The sequence below is a fragment of the Palaemon carinicauda genome, chromosome 21 (genome assembly GCF_036898095.1).
Source record: "Palaemon carinicauda isolate YSFRI2023 chromosome 21, ASM3689809v2, whole genome shotgun sequence".
NCBI classification, from domain to species: domain Eukaryota; kingdom Metazoa; phylum Arthropoda; class Malacostraca; order Decapoda; family Palaemonidae; genus Palaemon; species Palaemon carinicauda.
The window spans coordinates 27,894,764-27,918,441 of NC_090745.1; the positions used below are offsets into that span (position 1 = coordinate 27,894,764).

Below are 23,678 nucleotides of genomic sequence, written 5' to 3' on the forward strand. Positions count from 1 at the left end.
TATTTGATTTTTTTTCGTTTGCCAAATCGAGAGAGAGAGAGAGAGAGAGAGAGAGAGAGAGAGAGAGAGAGAGAGAGAGAGAGAGAGAGAGAGAGAGAGAGAGATGACTGTTTGTTATGAGAATGACTGTTGTTATAATTCAGGTTGTTTTTTTTATGCTTTTAGCTAGGTTAGGACAGTGGTGAATGTCTTTGGCGAATGCTTTTTTTTTTTTATTTGACTGCACCAAGAGTCAGTTCTGTGTGATTTGAGTGCTGGATTTAATTTATATTTTTTTTTACCAGCGTGGAAGTGTTTACTGTATTTATTTCTAAAGTAAGTAATTTTATTTATCTCTGCTAGGAGTGATTCGGTATAATAGAAACAGTTTATTATTCATCTTTGATTATAGTGCGTTAGTTTAGTTAGCTAGGAGTGTTCGTAAGTGGTTTTATTTTTCATTTTTGCAGGTCTTAATTCCTCCTTTGGACTCCTTTGGAGAGATCAAATTGAGTTTTGAATGCTGATAAATTGTTGCTGACCTGGATTGTGTTTAAGGAACTGATCAGATTGTTCTGTAGATCTGGATGATATCGATGCCGTAACGATAATGCCTTTTTGAGGGAATTTCTTTGAATTATTGATGATGAGGATGATGATAATGATAACGCTCACGACCCAAAGCAATTAAAGCAGTTGTGTATTGATATTTGTCAGTGTTCCGGCTGCTACAGAGTTGTGGTTGTGGGCTATAAAAGACTGTTGGCCCTTGTGTGGATGAAGGTGTCCACTCAGAAACATATATAATATTTACGTATATATTTGTGGTTGAAGTGAATTTTAGTTTTAAGTTTTGTTAGTTTTTCATGGGGTTATTTGAATGTGTTTTCCATTTACAATAGGTTAAGATTGTAGTACTAAGTTGTGATTATTTTTTGGGTATGGAATATGGTTGGCTATTTTTAGTATTAAGTGATTGTTATAGTTTTAAGAAATATAGTTTTAAGGTTATATTTTATTTTTATGTCCTTTTTGTCCAAGAGTCCCGCTGCCGATAACGTAAGGGGAAAGTCTGTATTAAGGAGAAATTTGTCAGTTATTCAAGGGTGGGGGGGTTGTTCTTGTGACATCATGCCACAGCTGATTATCACTTTGGTGATAGTGTCTCCAGCCATTTCCTTATCCTTTATCCAGACAAGCAGCAATCTCTCCATCTCATCGTGGGTGTGGCTCCTCTTGCTGAAGAAAACAGTCACATCCTTAGAAGGTGTTGCTGCTTTGATGGCTTTCTTCTGCTTTAGGGTCGTTCCTATTGTAGACAGATTTCGGCCATATTCCTTCGCGATCATACTTAACCGAAGGTCAACCTCGTATTTCTTGATTATTTCCATCTTCGTTTCCATAGAAAGCATCATCCTCTTCTTTCTCTGGACATCAGCAACTTTCTTTGGACCCATGGCTAATAACATAATATATTATCACACACGATACAGTAAATACAGTAGTTACGAAAGTGAAATCAAAATCACAAACACTAAGTCAATGCGTACGATACCATTGCTAAAACGAAATGGAAGAGGAACGCCAATGCGTAGATGCATGATGGGATACATTACAGTAGATGCTGACCAATAGTAGAGCATGATCTTTTGATAGTAACTATTACCAGAGTAGGGAGATAACCAATGGGAGCGCAGGAGGATGGTGGTGAGTTTTCAGGCTGGCAGCGCTCTAATTTTAAAATCAGTCTCGGACACGGTCAGGATCTCGTACAGTACCTCACCTCCTTTCATCCGAAACATTTTTCGTGATGCAAGTCGTAAAATTCTTTGTATCTCGTTTCACAGAGTGAAAATTTCGTAAGCAGATTCTTTCGTGTTGAGAGGTATCACTGTACTGGGATGGGTTACCACCCGGGAACCTCAAGGGTGGGTGGTAACAACTCTTATCCATCTAGCCAATACAAGATGGAGTTGGACCTGAGACAGCTCTTTTGGCCCCTGTTACCCAGTTCATTGTGGGCAAGGAAATTTTCCTAGCAGTAATCCCGACCAGGCGTACTTAGGTAGTGGGCTTCGAGGGACCTGCTTTTCCCTCGGTTAGCCATCTATGTCGTGACCCTGGCGGAAGTCTCAAATAGTTGTCAATCTAGGACGCCTTATGTCCAGAAGTGCTAGAGTACTGTTAATCAGTACAGGGTTATCAGGCACCACTTTTAAAGGGAGATCCATTCCAGAAGGGCATCGACAGACTGGTCGAGGATCCTCATGGCTCTGCTGTGGTAGCAAGCACAATAGCACGTAGACCCTTTATTCTTGCTTGCAGAGATATCAAGAGAATGGTTCCCTTCTCTCCTGAGTAGCCCATACAACCATAGTCAGGGATTCACCACGATCACTTGTGCCCCTACGACTTCTCTCATGGAGGCTATACAATATCTTCCCTCTTAGGGAGGAGTTTTGCAAGTAATTACGAAAAGGATGGCTGGATATCCCCGTATGTCGTTGTTCGCCTTTCATCAAGCGAGGAGGTTTTCTGCTAAGATTGAGGTTGTTACAGAGGCTTCTCACTGCTCGATATCTCTCCTCGGGACAGGGAGCTTGCTTCCTCAGAGAGGAAAGACCCCGTATGGTCTCAACCATGATAGATTACTGTTGAGATTTGAATATTGGTTATCGGTTTGAATGGAGTCAACTTTGCAGCAACGGAAGTGTCTCGTCATTCAGTGTCAAACTTGCTAGTCCCTAATCAGAAGTTAGACCCTCTCCTCGGAGCGTAGTTCTTGGACCACACTCCTAATTAGTAGTACTTCATACCTCTAATCAGCCTTCAGATTAGGACCTGACTCACAGCAAGGTTTTTCTCCTCACCTTGACCTCCATGAAAAGGTCTCTTCTAAACATACCAAAACATTTGAGGGTAGTCTAGTAACACTTGACTTTTTACCTAAATCTGTTGCTGTGGTGGATTTTGGGATCGGGCTCTTCCATATGGAGAGTTTCCATTCTGTAATTGATGACCCAGATCAATTGTAACTTTGCCCTGTAAGAGTGCGGAAGAAATTTCTTAAATGGACTACAAGAACTCTCCACAGGACAGTAGACTTCAACATATGTAGCAAGGTTTTTCTCCTTCTCACCTTGACCTCCATGATGAGGACCAGCAAAAGATATGGTCTCATCTAAACATACCAAAGCATTGGGGGGAAGTCTAGTAACACTCGACTTACATCCTGAGTCTGTTGCCAAGACTTGGACTTTGGCTGTAGTGGGTCCTGGAGTCAGGCTCTTTTTTATGGAGAGTCTCCGTTCTGTAACTGATGACCCAGATCAATTGTTGCTTTGCCCTGTAAGAGCATGGAGGAAATTTCTCAAACAGACTACAAAAGCTCATCCACAGGTCAGTCAATAGACTCATCGTCAACATAGGGAGAGTCAAAGTAGAATATTTGATCTCTTCCTGAGCCAAGTAAGTAATAGAAAGAGCCCTACTTAGACTCCAATCCTCTTGACTGTAGACTTAGAGCTTATGATGTCAGGGGTGTTAGCACACCCCTGCCGTTAGAAAGAAATTTTATGTAACACAGGCTTTACAAGCAGGCACGTGGAACTGTCACACAACGTTCACAGCCCATTACTTGCCAGACATAACACACAGGAACCTAGATACCTTCACTTTAGGTCCTGTGGTTGCTGCACAAAGCATTGTCATGAACAACTCTGCTCTTTTGTAGGATAAGTAACAGTTGGTTGAGGACAGATCTTACCTGGTTGTAAGGCTAGAATAAATGTGCAAGTGACTGGCCTCTTCATCTTTTTCATTCTCCCCTCTCTTGGGGTTTAGCATCCAAAGAATCTGCAAGCTGACCTCCTCTGACTGCGAGTGGGTATCGTTGTCCCTTGCTTAATCTGACACTGTACGTGTATTAAGTATTTATGTCCCCGACCACCTGGCGAGGTATGAGTCGGGCAACGTTTAGTGTAAGTGTGGAGCTTATCTCCAAGGTAATACTTACCTGGTTGAGTCATGAGAGCTTAGTTCTCTCGCCTTTGCACAAAGTGCTCAGGCCGTTAGTTCTCAAGATTTTGAAAGTTAGCGAGGTGATGGTACGCTCTCCACAGCTCTTACGAAGCACAGAGTCGTGCCCCAGGTCAGTTACCAGCCAGTTGGTATAGGAGTTCCACCCACCTAAATGTGAGTCTCCATAGTAAAGAGCTGAAAGGTTTGTACAGTATTTGCTGGCAAAACAAATGACAAATTTGGAAATCATTTTTATTTTTCCTAGCCATACAAATCTGAAGCTCTTTACACATACTGATCCGCCGTCACTTACCCCCGAAAGCCCTGCCTGCAATTGCAAAGGGGCTTGTTTTGGCTACTGCATGTTTGAATGGGGTGGTTGGTCCTATCCTTCGCTACCCCCTCTAACTAGCAGTGGGTATAGCTATGCCTTGGTGAAGGTCATTTACTGGTTTCAGTTGTCGCCAAAATATATCTCCATAGTTAAGAGGTTCAGGTTTGTCTGGATATGAAAAATACAAATAATTTCCAAATTTATCATGTTTTTACTTAATAAAGAGGCAGGTTTTTAGTAGCCTAGTGAAAATGTCTGACAAGTTTTTTTTTTTTTTTTTTTTTTTTTTTTTTTTTAAGTTCCAGCCTCATTCATAGTTTCATAGCTATTATTAGTGTTTACAACTGTACTATCCTTGTGAGTTATGGAATTGAGTTTTGCGGTGGCTTATAGGTCTACCAGTTGAGTCAGCAACAGCCGTTAACTTGCCATCTCCTGTCCTAGATTAAGGAGCTGTGGGGGCTAGGGTGTTAGTTACTAAATATGCATATGGTCGGTCTCGAGGTCAGCGTGCAATAAGCATAGTTTCCAGTCCCTTACTTTTGCTGCTCATGAGTGACCATTAATATTATAAAAAAATCTAAATTATGCATGTGTATATCATTGTGTATAAAAAAAGACTAGGAAAATTAATGTATTGTATCTAAAAAAAAGTATCAATGTGTAATCTAATCAAAGTACCAAGTTGAAAATGATAAAGCAAGGAAATAAGGCAATCATGCATTACAAAAATAAAATACAAACTGCAATTGCTCCTCTGAAACGGAGGAGCAGCCTGGTCATGTGCAGTGCTGATGGCCATGCTTATATCAGAGGGATTGTTGCTTCCAGGACAAATTTATGGCTAATTCTGAATTATGAATTTGTTGTGTAAATTTTTATTTTTTGCACAGTAAGGGATGTATCTCTTTCAGTGCACAAATACCGTGAGGTGGACCATTCTCTTCATGGGAAGATGCGGCGAATTAATCTGCACTCCTTAGCTAGAAAGTCTGTCAGAGTAACTAGAAAACTGTCTCAGAGGTTTGGTGTACCTCATCAAGCGAAGGTGTGTATTGTTATTTGCTTTATTTGTTTACTTTTTTATATTTATAACAAAACACACATGAAAGTATTGAAACATTTCTGTTTTATGTTAGTTATGTCATTTTTGCTTCTTTCATACTTCTTAATTTGTGCACTATTTCTTAACTGTTTGTTTTATTTTTAGACTTTGAATTCAGAAGTGAAAGAACTTGGAATCAAATTTCGCACTGTCCAGAAAGCGTCAGAAATTTTGGTGAAGAATGTGACATCTTTAGTTGATGCAGTGAGGAATAGGCATTCTACTGAGCTTGTTATTGCAGAGTTATTAGTGGACATATTTCCTGAAGCAGCTGAAGCCCTTAAAGTCAAAGCAACTGTAATGGAATCTTGCAATAAAGCTTTACAGCTTTTTGTAAGTATCTTTCTGATTTTCTTATGTATACAAATCACATTCAATACAGAATATAAATACTCAGTAACAGTGATGGCTAGGTGGCTTTTCTTTTTTATGTTTTTATGTTTATGATTACTATTTCTTGATGAAAAGGATAAACCATCTTAAAGATCCATTCATAAGTAAATATAAGTTACCAAATGTGTATTATCAAAAGCATTAAAATGATGTAGACAGAGCTGAAGTCTTAAGAAAGAGTGACCAGAAGTACTTAATGTGTTAATTTTAATTAAAATCCCCATAAATTTGTGCTCGGATTGGGTGAAGTGTGCCGATAAACTGCTTAAAATGCTCAAATGATGGTACTGGACAGACTAAATTACTGTGTGAAACAAGCAGAATGGTAGGTTGTCAAGTACATTATTACAAAGATTTTTAAGTATTACCCACAAATGAGTGAGATCTTAATCATTCATAGGCAAAATGCTCAGTTTTGATTTCATCCAATCATTAAGTTGTTTTTATGTGACATACAAACCACTGTCCTTTACAGTGATTAGGGAGATTAATTCAGTGCGTGCTGGAGATGGTCGTTAAAGTTGTTAATGAATGATTAGCCAGCTGGTGAAAAGCATGAGCATGGAGCTTTGCCCCCTTTTCTAGTCGGGACAGCTCACTTTTGATTCGGCCACTGACAAGTATGCATATACTGTTTTGTACTATCACCTCCTTAACAAATTTTTTTCTATTTCAGGATGTGAATGCATTCTTGGAGTTGTTATAGAAGCTAAGCAAGATTTGTTCTGACACTTAATACGTACCCTACTCTTTTTATAGGGATTATCTTTCGATGAAGGTGGAAGACTAGCCATAAGACTTTTAAGCGAGGTGGCAACTACCAAACCCGCTAGTTAGCGTGGGGGACCTAGTGAAGGATGGGGGATGCCAGCTACCCCATTCACTCACACACCAGTGTGTCTTAAACCACTTTCTATTTTCGCTTTGCCGAGAACGGACATCTCTGTTCTCTGTCTTCCAATACAGACTTGGCCATTTTACTAATTTCTGAGCGTTTTCTCTTTTCAGGTGTGTGTGTTTCTTCTTCCTGCCATCCATAATGCGGACTTGCCCAGGACCTGAAGGATACTTTTGGGGTACCTTCGTGTCCTTTGCCGAGACCGACCCCCATTTGTTGTGTCTGCCCCGCCGAGGACGGTGTTGTGATCAAGGTAACACCTGCGAGGAGTGTTGGGGCTGGTCTTCCTCTCAGTGGGAGAGATTTGAGTGCCGGCGCAAGTAGAGGTCTAAGAGAGACTCCTTTCCTTCAGGTTTTCCTCAAAAGAGAGGGTCTATCCTACGACATTGTCCATTCAAGGGGATAGGGAGAAGGTAACATTTGGCTTCGTCACTGAGTTTATTGCCAAGACTCAAAATGCAGGAGTAGTGGATCCTAGATTTAGGCCCTTCCAGATTGGGAGTCTTTGTCGTGGAAAAAAATATGAAAATACAAATTATAATTCTTTATTTTTTTATTTCTTGATGTTGGTTTTAATATTTTCTGTTAACTTGTTGTGCTCTTGTCCCTCAACATTGTCTCAAAATTCCTTTCTTTATTTTCTTAGTAGGTATTTGGCAGCACGCCCTACTCCCTGTAGGGCTTGGAGATGGAAGTGAGACTTACAGTTACGCAGCCTAACAGTTCCTGTTTTGTTAACATCCTCCACATTTGGGGCATGTGTATCGTTTGATGGACAAAGCTAATTTTGCCGTCCCCTAGTAAAAATGAGGTTTGAAAAACCAGTATACCTGACAGACAGTAAATATGGAGCTTGTGAGATTATGCTGGATGAACTTGAGAGGGCCAAGTTTGACCTCGCTGATAGTGTTGACTATTTTATTACTACTTATTGTTGCATAATTACTGGTGGTCTTTATTGAATATTGAACAGAGTTTTAATCGAAGGGAAAAAATGGCAGAGAAAGATATGGTATTTGCTATGGTGTAAGGTAGTCTTACTGTAGAGATTTTATGTAATCTATGAAGTATCTTGCCAGGGGTTGCCATGTGAAGGGTGCATTATGATTTATGTGTTGTATAAAGATTTCATGGTTGTGATCACTATTTGAGTTATTTTTTGAGAGAAAATCTACGTCACAACCCTAATGGCCATGTTAAATCTAACAAAGGTGTCTTCCTAAGAAATTAAAGGAATAATCATAGTTTGCTTTTCTATGAATGACTAAAGCCTACCTGGAAGAGGCTATATAATTTATCATTGAACTATTTTGAACACATCTGCTCCTATGTACTACTAGTGTGTGTCCTCAAATTGGAAAGCTTTGTTTTAAACCTCCATTCCAAAAGGTTTAAATTCTGTCCAGTGTTCTTTGGTATTTAGCCCTGTTAAAAGCTGCATTTAGATCCATCCACGTTGTATATTTAATTATATAGTGTAGGTTTTGCCTCTAGAACCTGATGAGATGGTAACTTGTAGGACTTGTGTACAATATTTTGTGGGCTCGAGCCATGTCGTCCTGATGGAAGTTCCTTCTGGCAACTTTCTACAGTACAATATTTCTGCGATTGATATTACAAGAGAATTACCGTCGGGTATCATGGGGTTCCAATCCCCGGAAACGACTATCCGAAGATGTCGTGTATAATCAGGTACGTATCCTAAGATAACCATAGATATCTGCACCCCAAACAGACTTTACCTAGTCTAATCCTCTAAAGGGTAGAATAAGTAAGGAGCCGTTACATATCCTATCACCTTCCGTTGCTCCTATACGACCCCAATTCACCATTCTTTTGTACGCAGCTGGTGGCTACAGTGTGGTTGGTTTTTGTGGGCGCTCTTTTCACCTTTTTAGAAATTTGATTTGTGTTATGGCTTCCTCTTCTTCGTCAAAGTTGAGTACCTACCTCTCTTTGTCCTTTGTTTTTGTTAATTTTGTTTTAGCCCCCCTCGGGGACTTATATTTTAGCATTTAGTTTAAGGAAGCCTGAGTGCTTCGAGTCCTGCTAGCAATGGCATCGGGTTTAGTTCCTGATTGCCCTTGTTTCTTGTTTACTAATTTTTTGGGTAAGTTTCAAGTTAGCTAGTCAATGTTTAGCATTACGACGCTTTGGTCTTGATTTTACATAGCATTTACATTGCATTTTATTATTTTAGTGGGTTCGTACCAGTTTCGGCTAGCCTAGACTAGATTCGGTAAGTTTTTTTTTGGAGACGGATTCTCGGTTTTAGTTTTTGGTTTTGAGTTCTGGTTTCGTTGGCAGTGGTTACTTCCCTTGGGAAGATTTTTACTCAGTAATACTAATTTTTGAGTTTTTTTTTACCCACTTTCTGGCGTTTCTCGGTTCTCTGACCATTTTGGCTCTTGGCCATAGTGCTACAAACACCGGAGTCTCTCAGGGGTAGTAAAGCTCAGTTTTGGAGATCGCCTTTGCGAAGGGTGAGCTCATTCTTCTTGTTCAGTTGGTTCGCTGACTGGTTACTGCCTTTTCTTTCAGTCTCTGGGATTCTTCTTTTGTCTTGTTGTATCTGGCCGGGCCTATACTTTAACGGCGTGTCCATCGGTCCACCGTGCTACATATGTTCTCATGCTGGCTTACGGTATGTCTATAGTGTTCCCCTTTGCGAAGGGTGAGCCTTTTTTCCTGTTGGTGTGCTGACAGTTGTATGATGCCGTATCCTAGCCTCTTGAGAATATTGATAAAGTAATTATAATGGTGGTTTTTTTACCTCTTTGTGGTGGGTTTTCCCGTTACTAATATCGAACTTAGATTTATTATGCTGTGTTTTTGCAATTGTGTGTTGAGGCCTAGCTCCTCCGGGGTTCTAGCCTGTTGACCCGGCAGCATTCTCCTTTATAAAAGAGAGTCGTCAGGCTGTTGACAATGCTGGTACTTACAGCTTCGTTGTCTCGGACGGCATTCCTTCTCTGGGGCATATGATAGTGATACGCTTCCATCTAAAACAGTGTGACCTATACTGCCACACTCTTTTTATTTCGACATGATGATTCGGTACAAATTATCATCGTTTCATTTTTCTGCCGTCTTTTCCGACACTGTCGTTGCTGGCGGCAGTTCACGCCTAGTATAGGGTAATGTTATCATGCCCCTGATTTAGGAAGAGCCTTGGGAGATGACGATGTCGTTAACTATCTGTGCTGTTACTGACGGCAAAGATTTTATAACATGATGGCATATGCTTCCCTTCTTAGAGATTGCTTCCTACAAGAGGTTTGCTCTATTTTTTTTTTCACAGACTCATGATTTAACAAAAAGCAATAGGAATAGACAATAAACTATCAGACACTATGGAAATACAGTATTTAAAAACACAAAATTAGATTATCGTCTATTCCTCCCAACACTCCAATAACATACAACATAATAAATTTCATTATTTACAAAAACATTTCAGTATTACAGGTATACAGTCATGATCTATCAAGAAAAAAATTACATTCATTGCAGTCCAAGATCTATCTGAAAGAATACAAAACTCATTGATTTTGGACTACAGGTATTACAGTATAATGAAAATTTATTGAATTTATTATAACTGTCAAGGTCGGTTTACAGTACAACAATTAATACGACAATTATAGAAAGTGTGACATAAATAAAGATTTCCTCACACAACGTGTCCCATTCTCAGCCTTTCAAATACCCCAATGTGGGAATCAAAACATGCCGTAAAAAAGGGTAAATATCAAAACTTCCTTTAAAAACTGTACAAAGATTAATTCAGTGGGAGATTTATAGTTCTTCCTCTGAGTCTCAAAATTCTGTCTCGGAACATGTGCCGGGATTCAGCAATCTGCTGGCGAGCCATATTAATTTCTCGCAGCACTGCAAACAGGCTGAGCTGGCGACTCTCCAGGTACAAGCTGGGTGTCTTTAAACGATCGATAACCTCGCATAACAATTGATGTTTGCGGATGATTGACATTCTTTGAGGTAAACCAGAGACAGAATTCGTAGACCCAGAAGAGGACAATAAAAATCCAGAAAAATCAGGCGATGACTCAAGGCAAAGCTGTGTTTCGGGCGACCCAAACAGTGTTGTAGTGTTCAGGTTAGATACACCTGACTGTGCCACTTCAGCCTCGAGCTCTGACCGGTGTTTTAATCTACCATCGGAATGTAGGAAAGGGTTTGAATTCAAAGGTGACTCAGGAATGAAGGATGGTTTCCTCTCTGTAGTATTTATCTGGTCAGTGAGACGAGGTCTCCACTCCAGGACTTGAGGCTGAACTAAAGGTAGGTCAAGAACAGGACCTTTTGACCTAGTCCATGGGGGACTAAATCCATTAGAGGTGGGATCTTCAGACGACAGTTAGTCGTCACAATTGGGTGGCAAAAAGCCAAGAAAGTCATTATCATGATGAATAGACACTGCCGATTCAGAAACAGGGCTTTCTAAAATATCAGGTCTTGACCAATCTGGAATGGAACTCTTGGAACCAACAGAAAGTAGTTCTAATAACGGAACACTGGAAACTTCCCAGAATTCCCAACTCCCTGGAGGATGAACGACACCTTCCTCTCGGAAAGAAGAAGGTAAGAACTGGGCGTTGGAAATTCAGGCACAGGAGGGTGAACCACCGATTCGGGAGACAAAATTGGGGTTTCACACATTTCAGTGGGACTGTTCTCCCACAGTTGGAGGACCAAACGATCTCGAAACGATTTAGGCTTTAATACAGGAGTCTCATCACAATTTTCTGGAGGATATAACCAAGCATCCAGTCCTTTTTTTCTCTCATAAGTCTCAGCTGGCTTAAGAATGGGCTTAGGCTGAGTAATAGCTCTAGTAGGATGGTAACTTTTCCTCTGTCTTTGGGACTTGTTACAATCGCGGGACAAAAGGTAGGATGCAACTACTGCAGTCACCCCATAGGAGTCGCCATCGCTACTAGAACCAGAACTCTCAGAGACTTCAGAGAAAGTTTGACTATCCTCCACAGGTTCAGTACTATTCTGAGTCTCTGTTTCAGGATCAGGACCCTTCGGATACCAGAGAAAGTGCCTCCTAAGATAAACTGGAGGTTCAAACCAGGCCTTTAACTGGATATGGTGAGCTCTTATCAGTTCACCATCAGGCAGTCTCTGCAGCTCATAGGTGACCTTATTCTCGTGTACCTTGGTAACACGGAGTACCCACTCAAACCTAGAGATGAGCTTGTTAGTCAGGTGTCCCAACAGGTGCACCTTCTTAAGCACCAGAGAACCCTCTTTAAACGGTTTGTACTGAGGATGTCCTTCAGCCCATGGATATCTCGTTTCTGCTGACAGCAATAGGGTACTATCAACATCGTGAGCACCCTTCAGTATGTTCTCAACTGGAGTACAGCCAATCTCAGTGTGGTGTGAATGGTTGTTGCTGAGAACTGCTTGGGATAAGTACTGGTCCCATTTCCGATATTCCCCAGAAATCACCCTTAGTAACTCACTAATGGTACGATTCACCCGTTCCACGGCACCGTTACTAGAGGGTTTATACGGTGTTGTTTTCACATGTACAACATTGTACTGCTCCAACAACTCAGTAAATTCCTGGGAAATAAACTCAGGGCCGTTATCAGTCAATATCCGGACTGGAACACGGGGAATAACAGGAAAAACTTGGTCTTCAAGAGCCTGGCATATCGTACTGCTCTTCTTATTCCTCATGGGTACTGCCGTCACCCACTTGGAATAATGGTCGACTACCATCAGACACCCAATAAAACCAGTACTGGTTGTTGGGAGACTCACAAGGTCCATAGCAACCAATTCAAAGAGAGAAGAGGTCACTATTTTCAAGGTCAGTGGGGCAACCACCTCCCTTGAGACCTTACAAGTCTGACATTCCCAACATGTCCGGCACATATCTCTGATTACATTAATCAAAGATCTGTGTCAGACGAGTCGACGGAGCATTGCAATCATTTTTCCGATCCCCCAGTGAGCATTCTGGAGGTGTGCCTAGGCAACTAGGTCAATCAGGACATTGACGGTGACTACTGGGACTAATGAGCCGTCTGGGTTCCGTTTCACTAGCAAACCCTGGTGTACTTCCAGGTCTGACCAACATCTCCTATAGGGCAGATAAGAGCGTGGAACTCGAGATGCAGGAACCCCAGAGTAGATCATCCTAATGACAGATTGAATCTGTCTATGATCTCCTTGGATCTTGGACACCTGACTAAAGGACAGAAGAGCATTTCCGGAGAACACTCCCTGACCAGGTTCAGGGTCAGTTACCTTCATAACAGTGGTCTCCGTATGCAGGGAGGAGACTGAGAGTACCTTAGGAGACAACTGAAGAACAGTAATGTGGTCATACACCAACTGTTCTCTGAGTGAATCCAGTGCCAGGTAGGCTTCGTCCAGTATATTCCTACCAAGAACAAAACAGAAGTTAATGTCATTGGCAGCGGCCACCGCATACTTACCACCCGGATAGACACTTCACCTCTAACTGGACGCAGCCTAGAATGCTGGTGCAGGAACCAGTCAATCCCTCTAGCTGTTCTCCTGACAGTACCTGGTACTCAATGCCAAGTTGGCTCAGTACAGACTTGCTTATAAGACAAACCTGTGCTCCGGTGTCAACAAGAGCACAAAATAAGGTCTCCTGCATTATTACTATACCTACTGCTGAGTGTTGAGACACGAGTACAACTGGACTGACGAGGTGCCTTTTCTGTCACTCACTGGATTACAGGACAATCCTCCGGTGCTTCATAATCATCAGTGACCAAGCCCTCAGCGTCAGGAACACAAAAGATTTTACCTCCACCTTAAGGCCCAGAATCCCGTCAGTTGAAGGGACGTAATTGTGGAGCTCGATCAGAGGGTTAAAATGTACTCCAGACAGACACTGAAGATGCACACACTGAGGCTCAGTCATGGATGGATCACGATAGACTACGGTACAAGTGGAACCCCAATGGACCCAGATTTCCAGGTTCAATAGCTTAGATGCTGCCAAGAGCAACTCCAGGGCTGGGATTGTACCTGGAAAATCCATTGCCTTGATCCTGTTCCTGCTAGTCTTATCCAATTTGAAGCCTAGTCGACTGGCGTATTTCAGAAACTGCTGAACTAAGGCATCCCGGAGCTTGGCTCCCTTCAGCTGAGAGTCGGATGCCACACCTGATCCTTCCGTCCAGCAGTTCACGACTAGCTCCAAGGATTTTATAAGAGAATCTGGACCACCACGAACCTCCTTATACAAGGCCAGTCCAGTAGGCAACTTGGGAGTGCTGGGTTCAGTAGAAAATATACAGTCAGTTAATGCAGGCCAGCGGGATAACCAGTCAGCTGCGGCATTCTGATCACCTGGACAGTAATTAACAATAAAGTTAAATTCGGACAGGTCCTCTAATGTCCGGGCTAGATGACTGTCCACTATCTTCATGTCATGAAGGTACATCAGGGGACGGTGATCAGAATGGATCACGAAGAACTGACCATAGAGGAAGGCCCTGAAGGTTTTCACTCCCCATCGCAGAGCAGCCAACTCATGCTCAATGGTAGAGTAACGGGTCTCGCAATCAAGGAAAGTCATGGAGTCGTACGCTATCACCCGACTCTCCCCTGGATGCTCCAAGGACTCCTGGCACAGACAAGCACCAGCACCCTCACCCGAAGCGTCAACAAACAACTCCAAGGGTTTAGCATCAGCGGAGTAGTCAGGGTATGACAACATAACGTCCTCCTTGATCAGTTCCTTCAAGCGCACAAAGGCACCGTCCATTTCTGCAGTCCACTTCAGTTTCCTAATCCCTTTGGATTTTCGTCCTCCAGTCTTTGCAGATAATGGTTTGACTATCTGTGAGCACATGGGGATAAACTTCCATTGGAAATTTACCAGGTTGCAGGAATCCCCGTTGCTCACGCACAGTGGTCGGTGTAGGGAAGTCCTCCACTTTCTGGATGTATTTTGGTAGCTTACGCATCCCAGAACGTCCAACCAGAAGATTTTCTTCTTTTTCTTCTGCACAGTCCGAGAAGGAGTACTGGACTCGCTCCCACTTCGGGTCTCCCGGCTACTGGTCAATCCAGAATAGGATAATGGGGTAGGAGTAGCACTCACCGGTACTGTTCTCCACCTTGAAGGAGTCTGGACAGAGATGGTCTCCCTCCCAGGGCTGCGGGCATTAGCTGTCTTCTGGACAGGTGATCTACTTATAAGTGGCGCCTGTCATCTACACTGTGCGACATGATGGTTTGCTGAGCCACAGCGTAGGCACAGGTTGAGGCGTCTGCGACACTCCTCATATGGTGCCCTGATTTTCGGCACCATGCACAGTACCTCCTCTTGAATTAAGGAGATCTATCCGGGGTGCGCGATGTTGGCAGGCTCTCTTCCACAGTTGTAGGTTTGGGGACAGGTCGAGGAGGAGTGTGTAAATACGCTCTGTCAGGTCCAGGTGAACGGCTGGGGCAGCCATGGCAACCCTGTCAGCATACGAGCCGTGCCACGGCTGTCCCACATGACTGATGGCCAAATCCTCTGCCTTGTGGCTTCACTGATGGGATGCCTCATTGAGAACACTCAACAGGTGTAAAACATCCAGCCAAGTAGCCTGACGGCCAGCGGAGTCATTAATGGTGGCTAGAGACTGTTCCAGCCAACTCGTAGTTCTGCTTGGAACAGTTTTGAGGAGCTTGCGCCTAAGCTCCCTCCGGTCCAGACTACGGCAAGGATAAGCCGACCTGTACAGGGAGGCCAACCAGACGGCGTAAATTTTCAGCAGTTCGCCCTCGCCACAGGTGGCACTGCTGAACCGGGCCTTCCTACCCGCATCATGCCTCTCTCGGGCTTCTTGGCACCAGGCGAGGAGGCGTTCCTTCATGGCGGGGTATGAGATCTTGGGACCCCCCATGGTCGAGAACGCCTCATGGATTTCTCCCTTTAGAAATTTTCCTAGGTCAACAGTCCACCGGCCAGAGCTTCCTGCGGTATACTTACTCGCACAGTAGGCCTCGAAATCCCTCAGGAATCGGGCAAAACTCTGGCCAGTTTCCAGCTGGAAGATTCCAGGCTTGGGGTTCCTCCTGGAGTCGAGGACCTTAAGCAGATCAGACAGACTGCATTCTGTCTGGAGGGACTGGACGTGGTCGGTGGAGACAGTGTCATCTGAGGTGACACTGAGACAGGAGCTGGAAGTGTCACTACCAGAATCTTCAGTGGTAGACTTCTGTGATGATGACGTAGTCATTTCGGGTATGGCTGGTCTGGTGTTGGCCTTAGCCTGGCGCCTGTGCTTTGGGATGTCCCCTGTCTTGGCAAGAACTGCCTTAGCAGCTGGAGCCTTTTCAGGCCTACTGGCTTCGGCCGGGTTGTCCAGAAACTGCTCCCCTAGTCCACTGGCTGCAGGCTCTGGTGGACTAACGAGGTCAATTGCCGAAACAGGCGAGGAAGCGAGCAGTCCACTAGCAGTAGGAGCTTCCCAGAAGCCTGGTAAGTAACGGTGTGAACCCTGGACGGGGCTAGAGATCTCCAACCAGTGGTTCTGCTCCAGTCACTGGGATTGCCAGACCATTGTGATTTGGCCAAGCAGGGGACGTAAATGGAGCACTGGTGGTCACTGTGGTTGTGACCCCAGTGGCAATGTGGCAAGTTGGTGACGGCTCAACGGTCTTCAGTGCCGCCACTTGAAGTGTCAGGGACTTGACCTGAGTTGCCAGGTCACTGACAATCTGGATAAGACTCGTCACATTCCGGCTCAGGCTCTTCTTAGCCTTTCGGCGCTTACTGGATGACGATGCCATACCTACTAAGGGTTGGTGTTTCCCGGGTCTGGGCACCAAAAATTATGTAGTGGTTTGAGGACTGAGGCCAAAGGTAGCACCCAAACTGCCTAGTGTCCGAATACCAACCACAACCCAACGTTCACTACACAAAAAATATACAACGATGGAATACCCAGAAATCTAGGTAACAGGTTAAAAGAACGGAGCACTGGGCACCACCCCTTGATTTATACTGGGCAAGGGGACCCAGCTGAAATCTTACTTTTTTCTTAAATTCTCTTTCCTTGGGCTAGCTGGATTAACATGTAAGATGAACGTTGATTCATTTCTGAGAAAAATGAGCAGCACATGGGAATAGCTTGAATTTAAGGTTAGATAGCTTCAAGTTCAAGTAAGGGTCAGAACATTAGGTGAAAGGAAACATTTATTAACTTATAACGGGACACAGTGTGGGAGGAAAAAATATGATAATGACTTATTAGCAAGATATAAAAAAACAGTGGCTGAGAAATGGACACCGTGTTGTACATACATACATACATATACCAAGGCACTTCCCCCAATTTTGGGGGGTAGCCGACATCAACAAATGAAACAAAAACAAAACAAAAAAGGGGACCTCTACTCTCTACGTTCCTCCAGCCTAACAAGGGACTCAACCGAGTTCAGCTGGTACTGCTAGGGTGCCACAGCCCACCCTCCCACATTATCCACCACAGATGAAGCTTCATAATGCTGAATCCCCTACTGCTGCTACCTCCGCTGTCATCTAAGGCATCGGAGGCAGCAGCAGGGCCTACCGGAACTGCGTCACAATCGCTCGCCATTCATTCCTATTTTCTAGCACGCTCTCTTGCGTCTCTCACATCTATCCTCCTATCACCCAGAGCTTTCTTTACTCCATCCATCCACCCAAACCTTGGCCTTCCTCTTGTACTTCTCCCATCAACTCTTGCATTCATCACCTTCTTTAGCAGACAGCCATTTTCCATTCTCTCAACATGGCCAAACCACCTCAACACATTCATATCCATTCTAGCTGCTAACTCATTTCTTACACCCGTTCTCACTCTCACCACTTCGTTCCTAACCCTATCTACTCGAGATACACCAGCCATACTCCTTAGACACTTCATCTCAAACACATTCAATTTCTGTCTCTCCGTCACTTTCATTCCCCACAACTCCGATCCATAAATCACAGTTGGTACAATCACTTTCTCATATAGAACTCTCTTTACATTCATGCCCAACCCTCTATTTTTTATTACTCCCTTAACTGCCCCCAACACTTTGCAACCTTCATTCACTCTCTGGCGTACATCTGCTTCCACTCCACCATTTGCTGCAACAACAGACCCCAAGTACTTAAACTGATCCACTTCCTCAAGTAACTCTCCATTCAACATGACATTCAACCTTGCACCACCTTCCCTTCTCGTACATCTCATAACCTTACTCTTACCCACATTAACTCTCAACTTCCTTCTCTCACACATTCTTCCAAATTCTGTCACTAATCAGCCAAGCTTCTCTTCTGTGTCTGCAACCAGTACAGTATCATCCGCAAACAACAACTGATTTACCTCCCATTCATGGTCATTCTCGTCTACCAGTTTTAATCCTCGTCCAAGCACTCGAGCATTCACCTCTCTCACCACTCCATCAACATACAAGTTAAAAAACCACGGTGACATCACACATCCCTGTCTCAGCCCCACTCTCACCGGAAACCAATCACTCACTTCATTTCCTATCCTAACACATGCTTTACTACCTTTGTAGAAACTTTTCACTGCTTGCAACAACTTTCCACCAACTCCATATAACCTCATCACATTCCACATTGCTTCCCTATCAACTCTATCATACGCTTTCTCCAGATCCATAAATGCAACATACACCTCCTTACCTTTTGCTAAATATTTCTCGCATATCTGCCTTACTGTAAAAATCTGATTCATACAACCCCTACCTCTTCTAAAACCACCCTGTATTTCTAAGATTGCATTCTCTGTTTTATCCTTGATCCTATTAATCATTACTCTACCATACACTTTTCCAACTACGCTTAACAAACTAATACCTCTTGAATTACAACACTCATGCACATCTCCCTTACCCTTATATAGTGGTACAATACATGCACAAACCCAATCTACTGGTACCATTGACAACACAAAACACATATTAAATAATCTCACCAACCATTCAAGTACAGTCACACCCCCTTCCTTCAACATCTCAGCTCTCACACCATCCATACCAGACGCTTTTCCTACTCTCGTTTCATCTAGTGCTCTCCTCACTTCATCTATTGTAATCTCTCTCTCATTCTCATCTCCCATCACTGGCACCTCAACACCTGCAGCAGCAATTATATCTGCCTCCCTATTATCCTCAACATTCAGTAAACTTTCAAAATATTCCGCCCATCTTTTCCTTGCCTCCTCTCCTTTTAACAACCTCCCATTTCCATCTTTCACTGTCTCTTCAATTCTTGAGCCAGCCTTCCTTACTCTCTTCCCTTTTTTCCAAAACAACTACTTATTCTCTTCATATGAATGACCCAATCCCTGACCCCACCTCAGGTCAGCTGCCCTCTTTGCCTCACGTACCTTGCACTTGACTTCCACATTTTTTCTATATATTTTTCATACTTCTCTACACTATTACTCTGCAGCCATTCTTCAAAAGCCCTCTTTTTCTCTTCCACTTTTACCTTCACTCCTTCATTCCACCATTCACTGCCCTTCCTCATGCTGCCTCCAACAACCTTCTTGCCACACACATCACTTGCAATCCCAACAAAATTTTCTTTTACTAACTTCCACTCCTCCTCTAAATTGCCAGTTTCTCTTAATTTCACTTCGTCATATGTCATTTTCAACCTTTCCTGATATTTACTTTTTACCCCCGGTTTTATTAGCTCTTCAACCCTCACTAGCTCCCTTTTACATTCACCTACTCTATTCCCCCACTCTTTTGCTACAACCAATTTTCCTTCCACCAAAAAATGATCAGACATACCGTTTGCCATACCCCTAAACACGTGCACGTCTTTCAATCTTCCAAACATTCTTTTAGTTATCAACACATAATCCATTAATGCCCTTTCTACTACTCTTCCATTTGCCACTCATACCCATGTATACTTATTTTTATCTTTCTTTTTGAAAAAGCTATTACTTATCACCATCTCTTGCTCAACACACATATCCACCAGTCTCTCACCACTCTCATTTTCACCTGGTACGCCATACTTCCCAATGACACCTTCTACCTCTCCAGCGCCCACTCTAGCATTTAAATCACCCATGACAACTACATAATTCCTTCTACCCAGTCCCTCTGCACACCTAGTTAATTCATTCCAGAACTCATTCCGCTCTTCTTCACCTTTCTCACTACCTGGCCCATACGCACTGACAAACGCCCAACATTCCCTACCCAACTTAACCCTTACCCACATTAACCTAGATGATATCTCCTTCAATTCTACTACTTTACCTGTCATCCATTCACTCAGCAATAAAGCCACACCCTCTCTCGCTCTTCCCCTTTCAATCCCAGACACGCTACCAGACATTTCACCAAACATCACTTCACCCTTTCCTTTTATCTTCGTCTCATACAAGGCCAATACATCCATCCTTCTATTCCTAAACATACTTCCAATTTCACATCTTATACTCTCTATTGTACTACAACCACGTGTTGTAAGGAACTGGAATAAATTTTCCCTCATAGAAAAAAAAAATACTTATTTGTAAATGAAACCAAAAAGACTGTTAGGAATACATTAACATTTTTTTGTCAATTCAAATAATCAATTAAGGGCAAAATTAGCATCCCTTTACACTCCAGCCTCAGGATAACAAGAAAAAAGAAAAAAAAAAGATTTTAATAATAAAAAAAAACAATTCACGAGCTGGACATTCACAAATTTTCCTTAACCAATATCAAATCAACACGTTTTAGTACATGATAATCACAACCGTGTGTATTGCCTGGGTGGACCAATTATCTTAACAAGAAAACACTACTCCTACACTAAGCTTAAATAAGAACCTCGCAACACTGTGGTTCATTATCTGCATGAACAATCCACTGGGTTTAGTTGACAACACTTAAAAGTTTTGACATCACTGCAAAAAAACTGTTCTATGCCACTTTATGTTCACTTGGTTCTGGGGCAAATATTTAAAAAAACTGTCCATTACTAAGTTCTAATATGGAATCACATTCTGTGATCTGGTGATGTAGAGTAGCAATATCTTGAGCCTTGTTGATGTAATCTTGGATACTCAAGTTTTCCAACTGCCGAAGCTCTTTTTTAAATGACTGAGAATACTGACGAAGATCTGTGCCTGATGTCAAAGCTTCTCTAATGACATCATCATCTAGTTGAGCCTTAAAACTTGAGTTTATATCTTCACTTTCTCCCGTTTCACTCATTTTGATCAATGCACCATTTATTTCTATCAAAACGAAATAATCACGTTTTGCGATACATTGGATTCCAGGGACGGATGTGCTCACTCTTTTCTATATACATACAGTAATCTGAAGAATAAACTTCCCTTACACTCCCTACTGAGTGAAGGGGCTGCTGTCAATATCTGTAAAAAAGATAATAACGGATCAAAGCATTTTAATGGGGGCACAGAGGGATACAGTGAACCCTCGTTTATCGCGGTAGATAGGTTCCAGACGCGGGCGCGATAGGTGAAAATCCGCGAAGTAGTGACATCATATTTACCTATTTATTTAACATGTATATTCGGACTTTTAAAACCTTCCCTTGTATGTAGTACTGTTAACAAACCACCCTTTAATGTACAGAACACTTAATGCATGTACTACAGCACCCTAACCTAAAACAGGCACAAATATTAAAGGCGATTTTATATCATGCGTTTCCTAAACACCTAAAAAGCACGATAAAAAATGGCAACCAATGTTTTGTTTACGTTCATCTCTGATCATAATGAAGAAACAAACTCATTTAGTGTACAGTACACATATATGTATAGGTTAGTTTTTGCATCGATTATATTGATTATACAGTACTGTATGTTGATTTTTTTATTACCAATGTTTTAGTTTACGTATTTTTCTTAGGACTTCCAAATGAAATGTTTTTCTTTATGACGCCGCCTGAAACGACGGCGTCATAAAGTACTGTACGCTCAGTAAACAACCACGCGCAGAACAAACAAGGCATTTAACGCGCATGATGATAGTGATAAATAATGATACAGTACATACAGTATTTACAGTAAAAGCATTTACAAAATATGTTACCTTACAAATATAATTTACCGTATCTATATAAAATCATACAGTACTGTACAGCACATACAGTATTGTACGTAGCAAAGCAGGAAAACAATTTACGAGAGAGAGAGAGAGAGAGAGAGAGAGAGAGAGAGAGAGAGAGAGAGAGAGAGAGAGAGAGAGAGATTGTTTTACGTACGTAAATGTAAATTTTAAACAAAAAAAATATGATAGGTTACAACATGTAGACTTTTAAAACCTTCCCTTTAACTTAATGCATACAGTACGTACAGTACTAAACTATAAAACAGGCACAAATACAGTTTTAGAATGTACAGTAAGAATATTAAAGTAAAAAATAAAGATTGTTACTGTACTCACCACGAAAGAAGTTGAATAAAAACTTGAATGATGATGGCGATGAATTTGTTGCACAGTAGAAATGATGATGATGAAGCTGATGATATGTTCTACTGTGCAGCCAGGTAGTATTTTACGTCTCTTCAGACGGAGGTGTCTTTTCCTGGGACACCTCTTCAACTTCTTCCTGGGAAACTTCTTCAATTTCTTCCGAAGGCGTACTAGCAGGAGGAACTGGCTCTTTTTTGCGAGGCTGGAAGAACATTGTGATCGGAAGTTGTTGCCGCTGCTTCTTTTTTCGATCCAAGAGCATTTTGTAGGGAGTCATGTCTTCATCGATCTTGTTGCAGAATTGCATCGAGCGAACCATATCCTCGTCCCACTCTTGCAACATTTCTTTCAACTCCTTCGCATGGTTGCAGGCCTTGGCAAGCCGTTCTAATGTTAAGCCTGTTTCTTCGACATTTTCTTGGGTCTCTTCCTGGGTTTCACTCTCTTCTTCGCTTGCCGATTTCGTCAGGTCTTCGAGGTCTGCGTCAGTTAGGGGCTGGGAATGGCAGTCCAACAACTCGTCGACGTCTTCAGTCGTCATGTCGCCAAACCCGTCACCTCCAATTATGGCAGCCAACTGCACAGATTTGCGTATTGCAGAGTGTTGGATTTCCGACGGAGTAAATCCCTTGTCGTCGTAAACAATGTCGGGCCACAACTTCTTCCAGCTCGCATTCACGGTTGCAGGTTTCATCTCTTGAAGTGCCTTCTGAATATTCTGCAGGCACGTGGCTATGGTGTACTGCCGCCAGTACGCCTTCAAGTTAAAATCTTCATCCTCATCATCTTGGGCAGCATCCACACACGCAACGAGGTCCGCCAAGGTGTTCTTCGTGTAGAGGGCCTTGAACGCCCTGATAACCCCCTGGTCCATCGGTTGAATTAATGACGTGGTGTTGGGTGGCAGGAACTCAACCTGAATGCCCTCATGCGACAGGTCAGTTGCGTGTCCACCAGCGTTATCCATAAGGAGAAGGATCTTGAATGGCAAGCCCTTCTCTAAGAGATATTTGCTGACTTGCGGGATAAAACACTGATGGAACCAGTTGGAGGTCAGCATCTTCGTAATCCATGCTTTTTGATTATGCATCCAGTACACGGGAAGGAGATTCTTATTTTTATTTTTCAAAGCGCGAGGATTTTTCGACTTATAAATAAGCCCCGGCTTTAGCAAAAATCCAGCAGCATTGCCACACATCACGAGGGTAACGCGATCCTTGAATGCTTTAAAGCCAGAGGCTTTGGCTTCCTCTTTGAACAGGAAAGTTCGCGACGGCATTCTCTTCCAAAACAAGCCGGTCTCATCCATATTAAAGACTTGTTCCGGCTTGTATCCACCTTCGGCGATAATATTCTTGAACGTCTGGTTCACGTAAGTTTCAGCAGCGGCAGTGTCAGCGGAAGCAGACTCCCCATGCAGGGAAACGCTTTTCAGGGCGAAGCGTTTCTGAAACTTCGCTAACCATCCT

The 23,678-nt window shown here is 42.7% G+C and overlaps 1 protein-coding gene across 1 annotated transcript in view; it reads left to right on the forward strand.

Moving 5' to 3' along the window:
• Positions 1-23,678, forward strand: part of LOC137615242 (rho guanine nucleotide exchange factor 38-like) — a 396,680-nt gene that overhangs the window by 192,532 nt on the left and 180,470 nt on the right. Inside the window, exons 7-8 of the mRNA XM_068344950.1 lie at positions 5,248-5,381; positions 5,544-5,771. Of these exons, the coding sequence (XP_068201051.1) occupies positions 5,248-5,381; positions 5,544-5,771 (362 nt within the window). The remainder of the gene's footprint in view (positions 1-5,247; positions 5,382-5,543; positions 5,772-23,678) is intronic.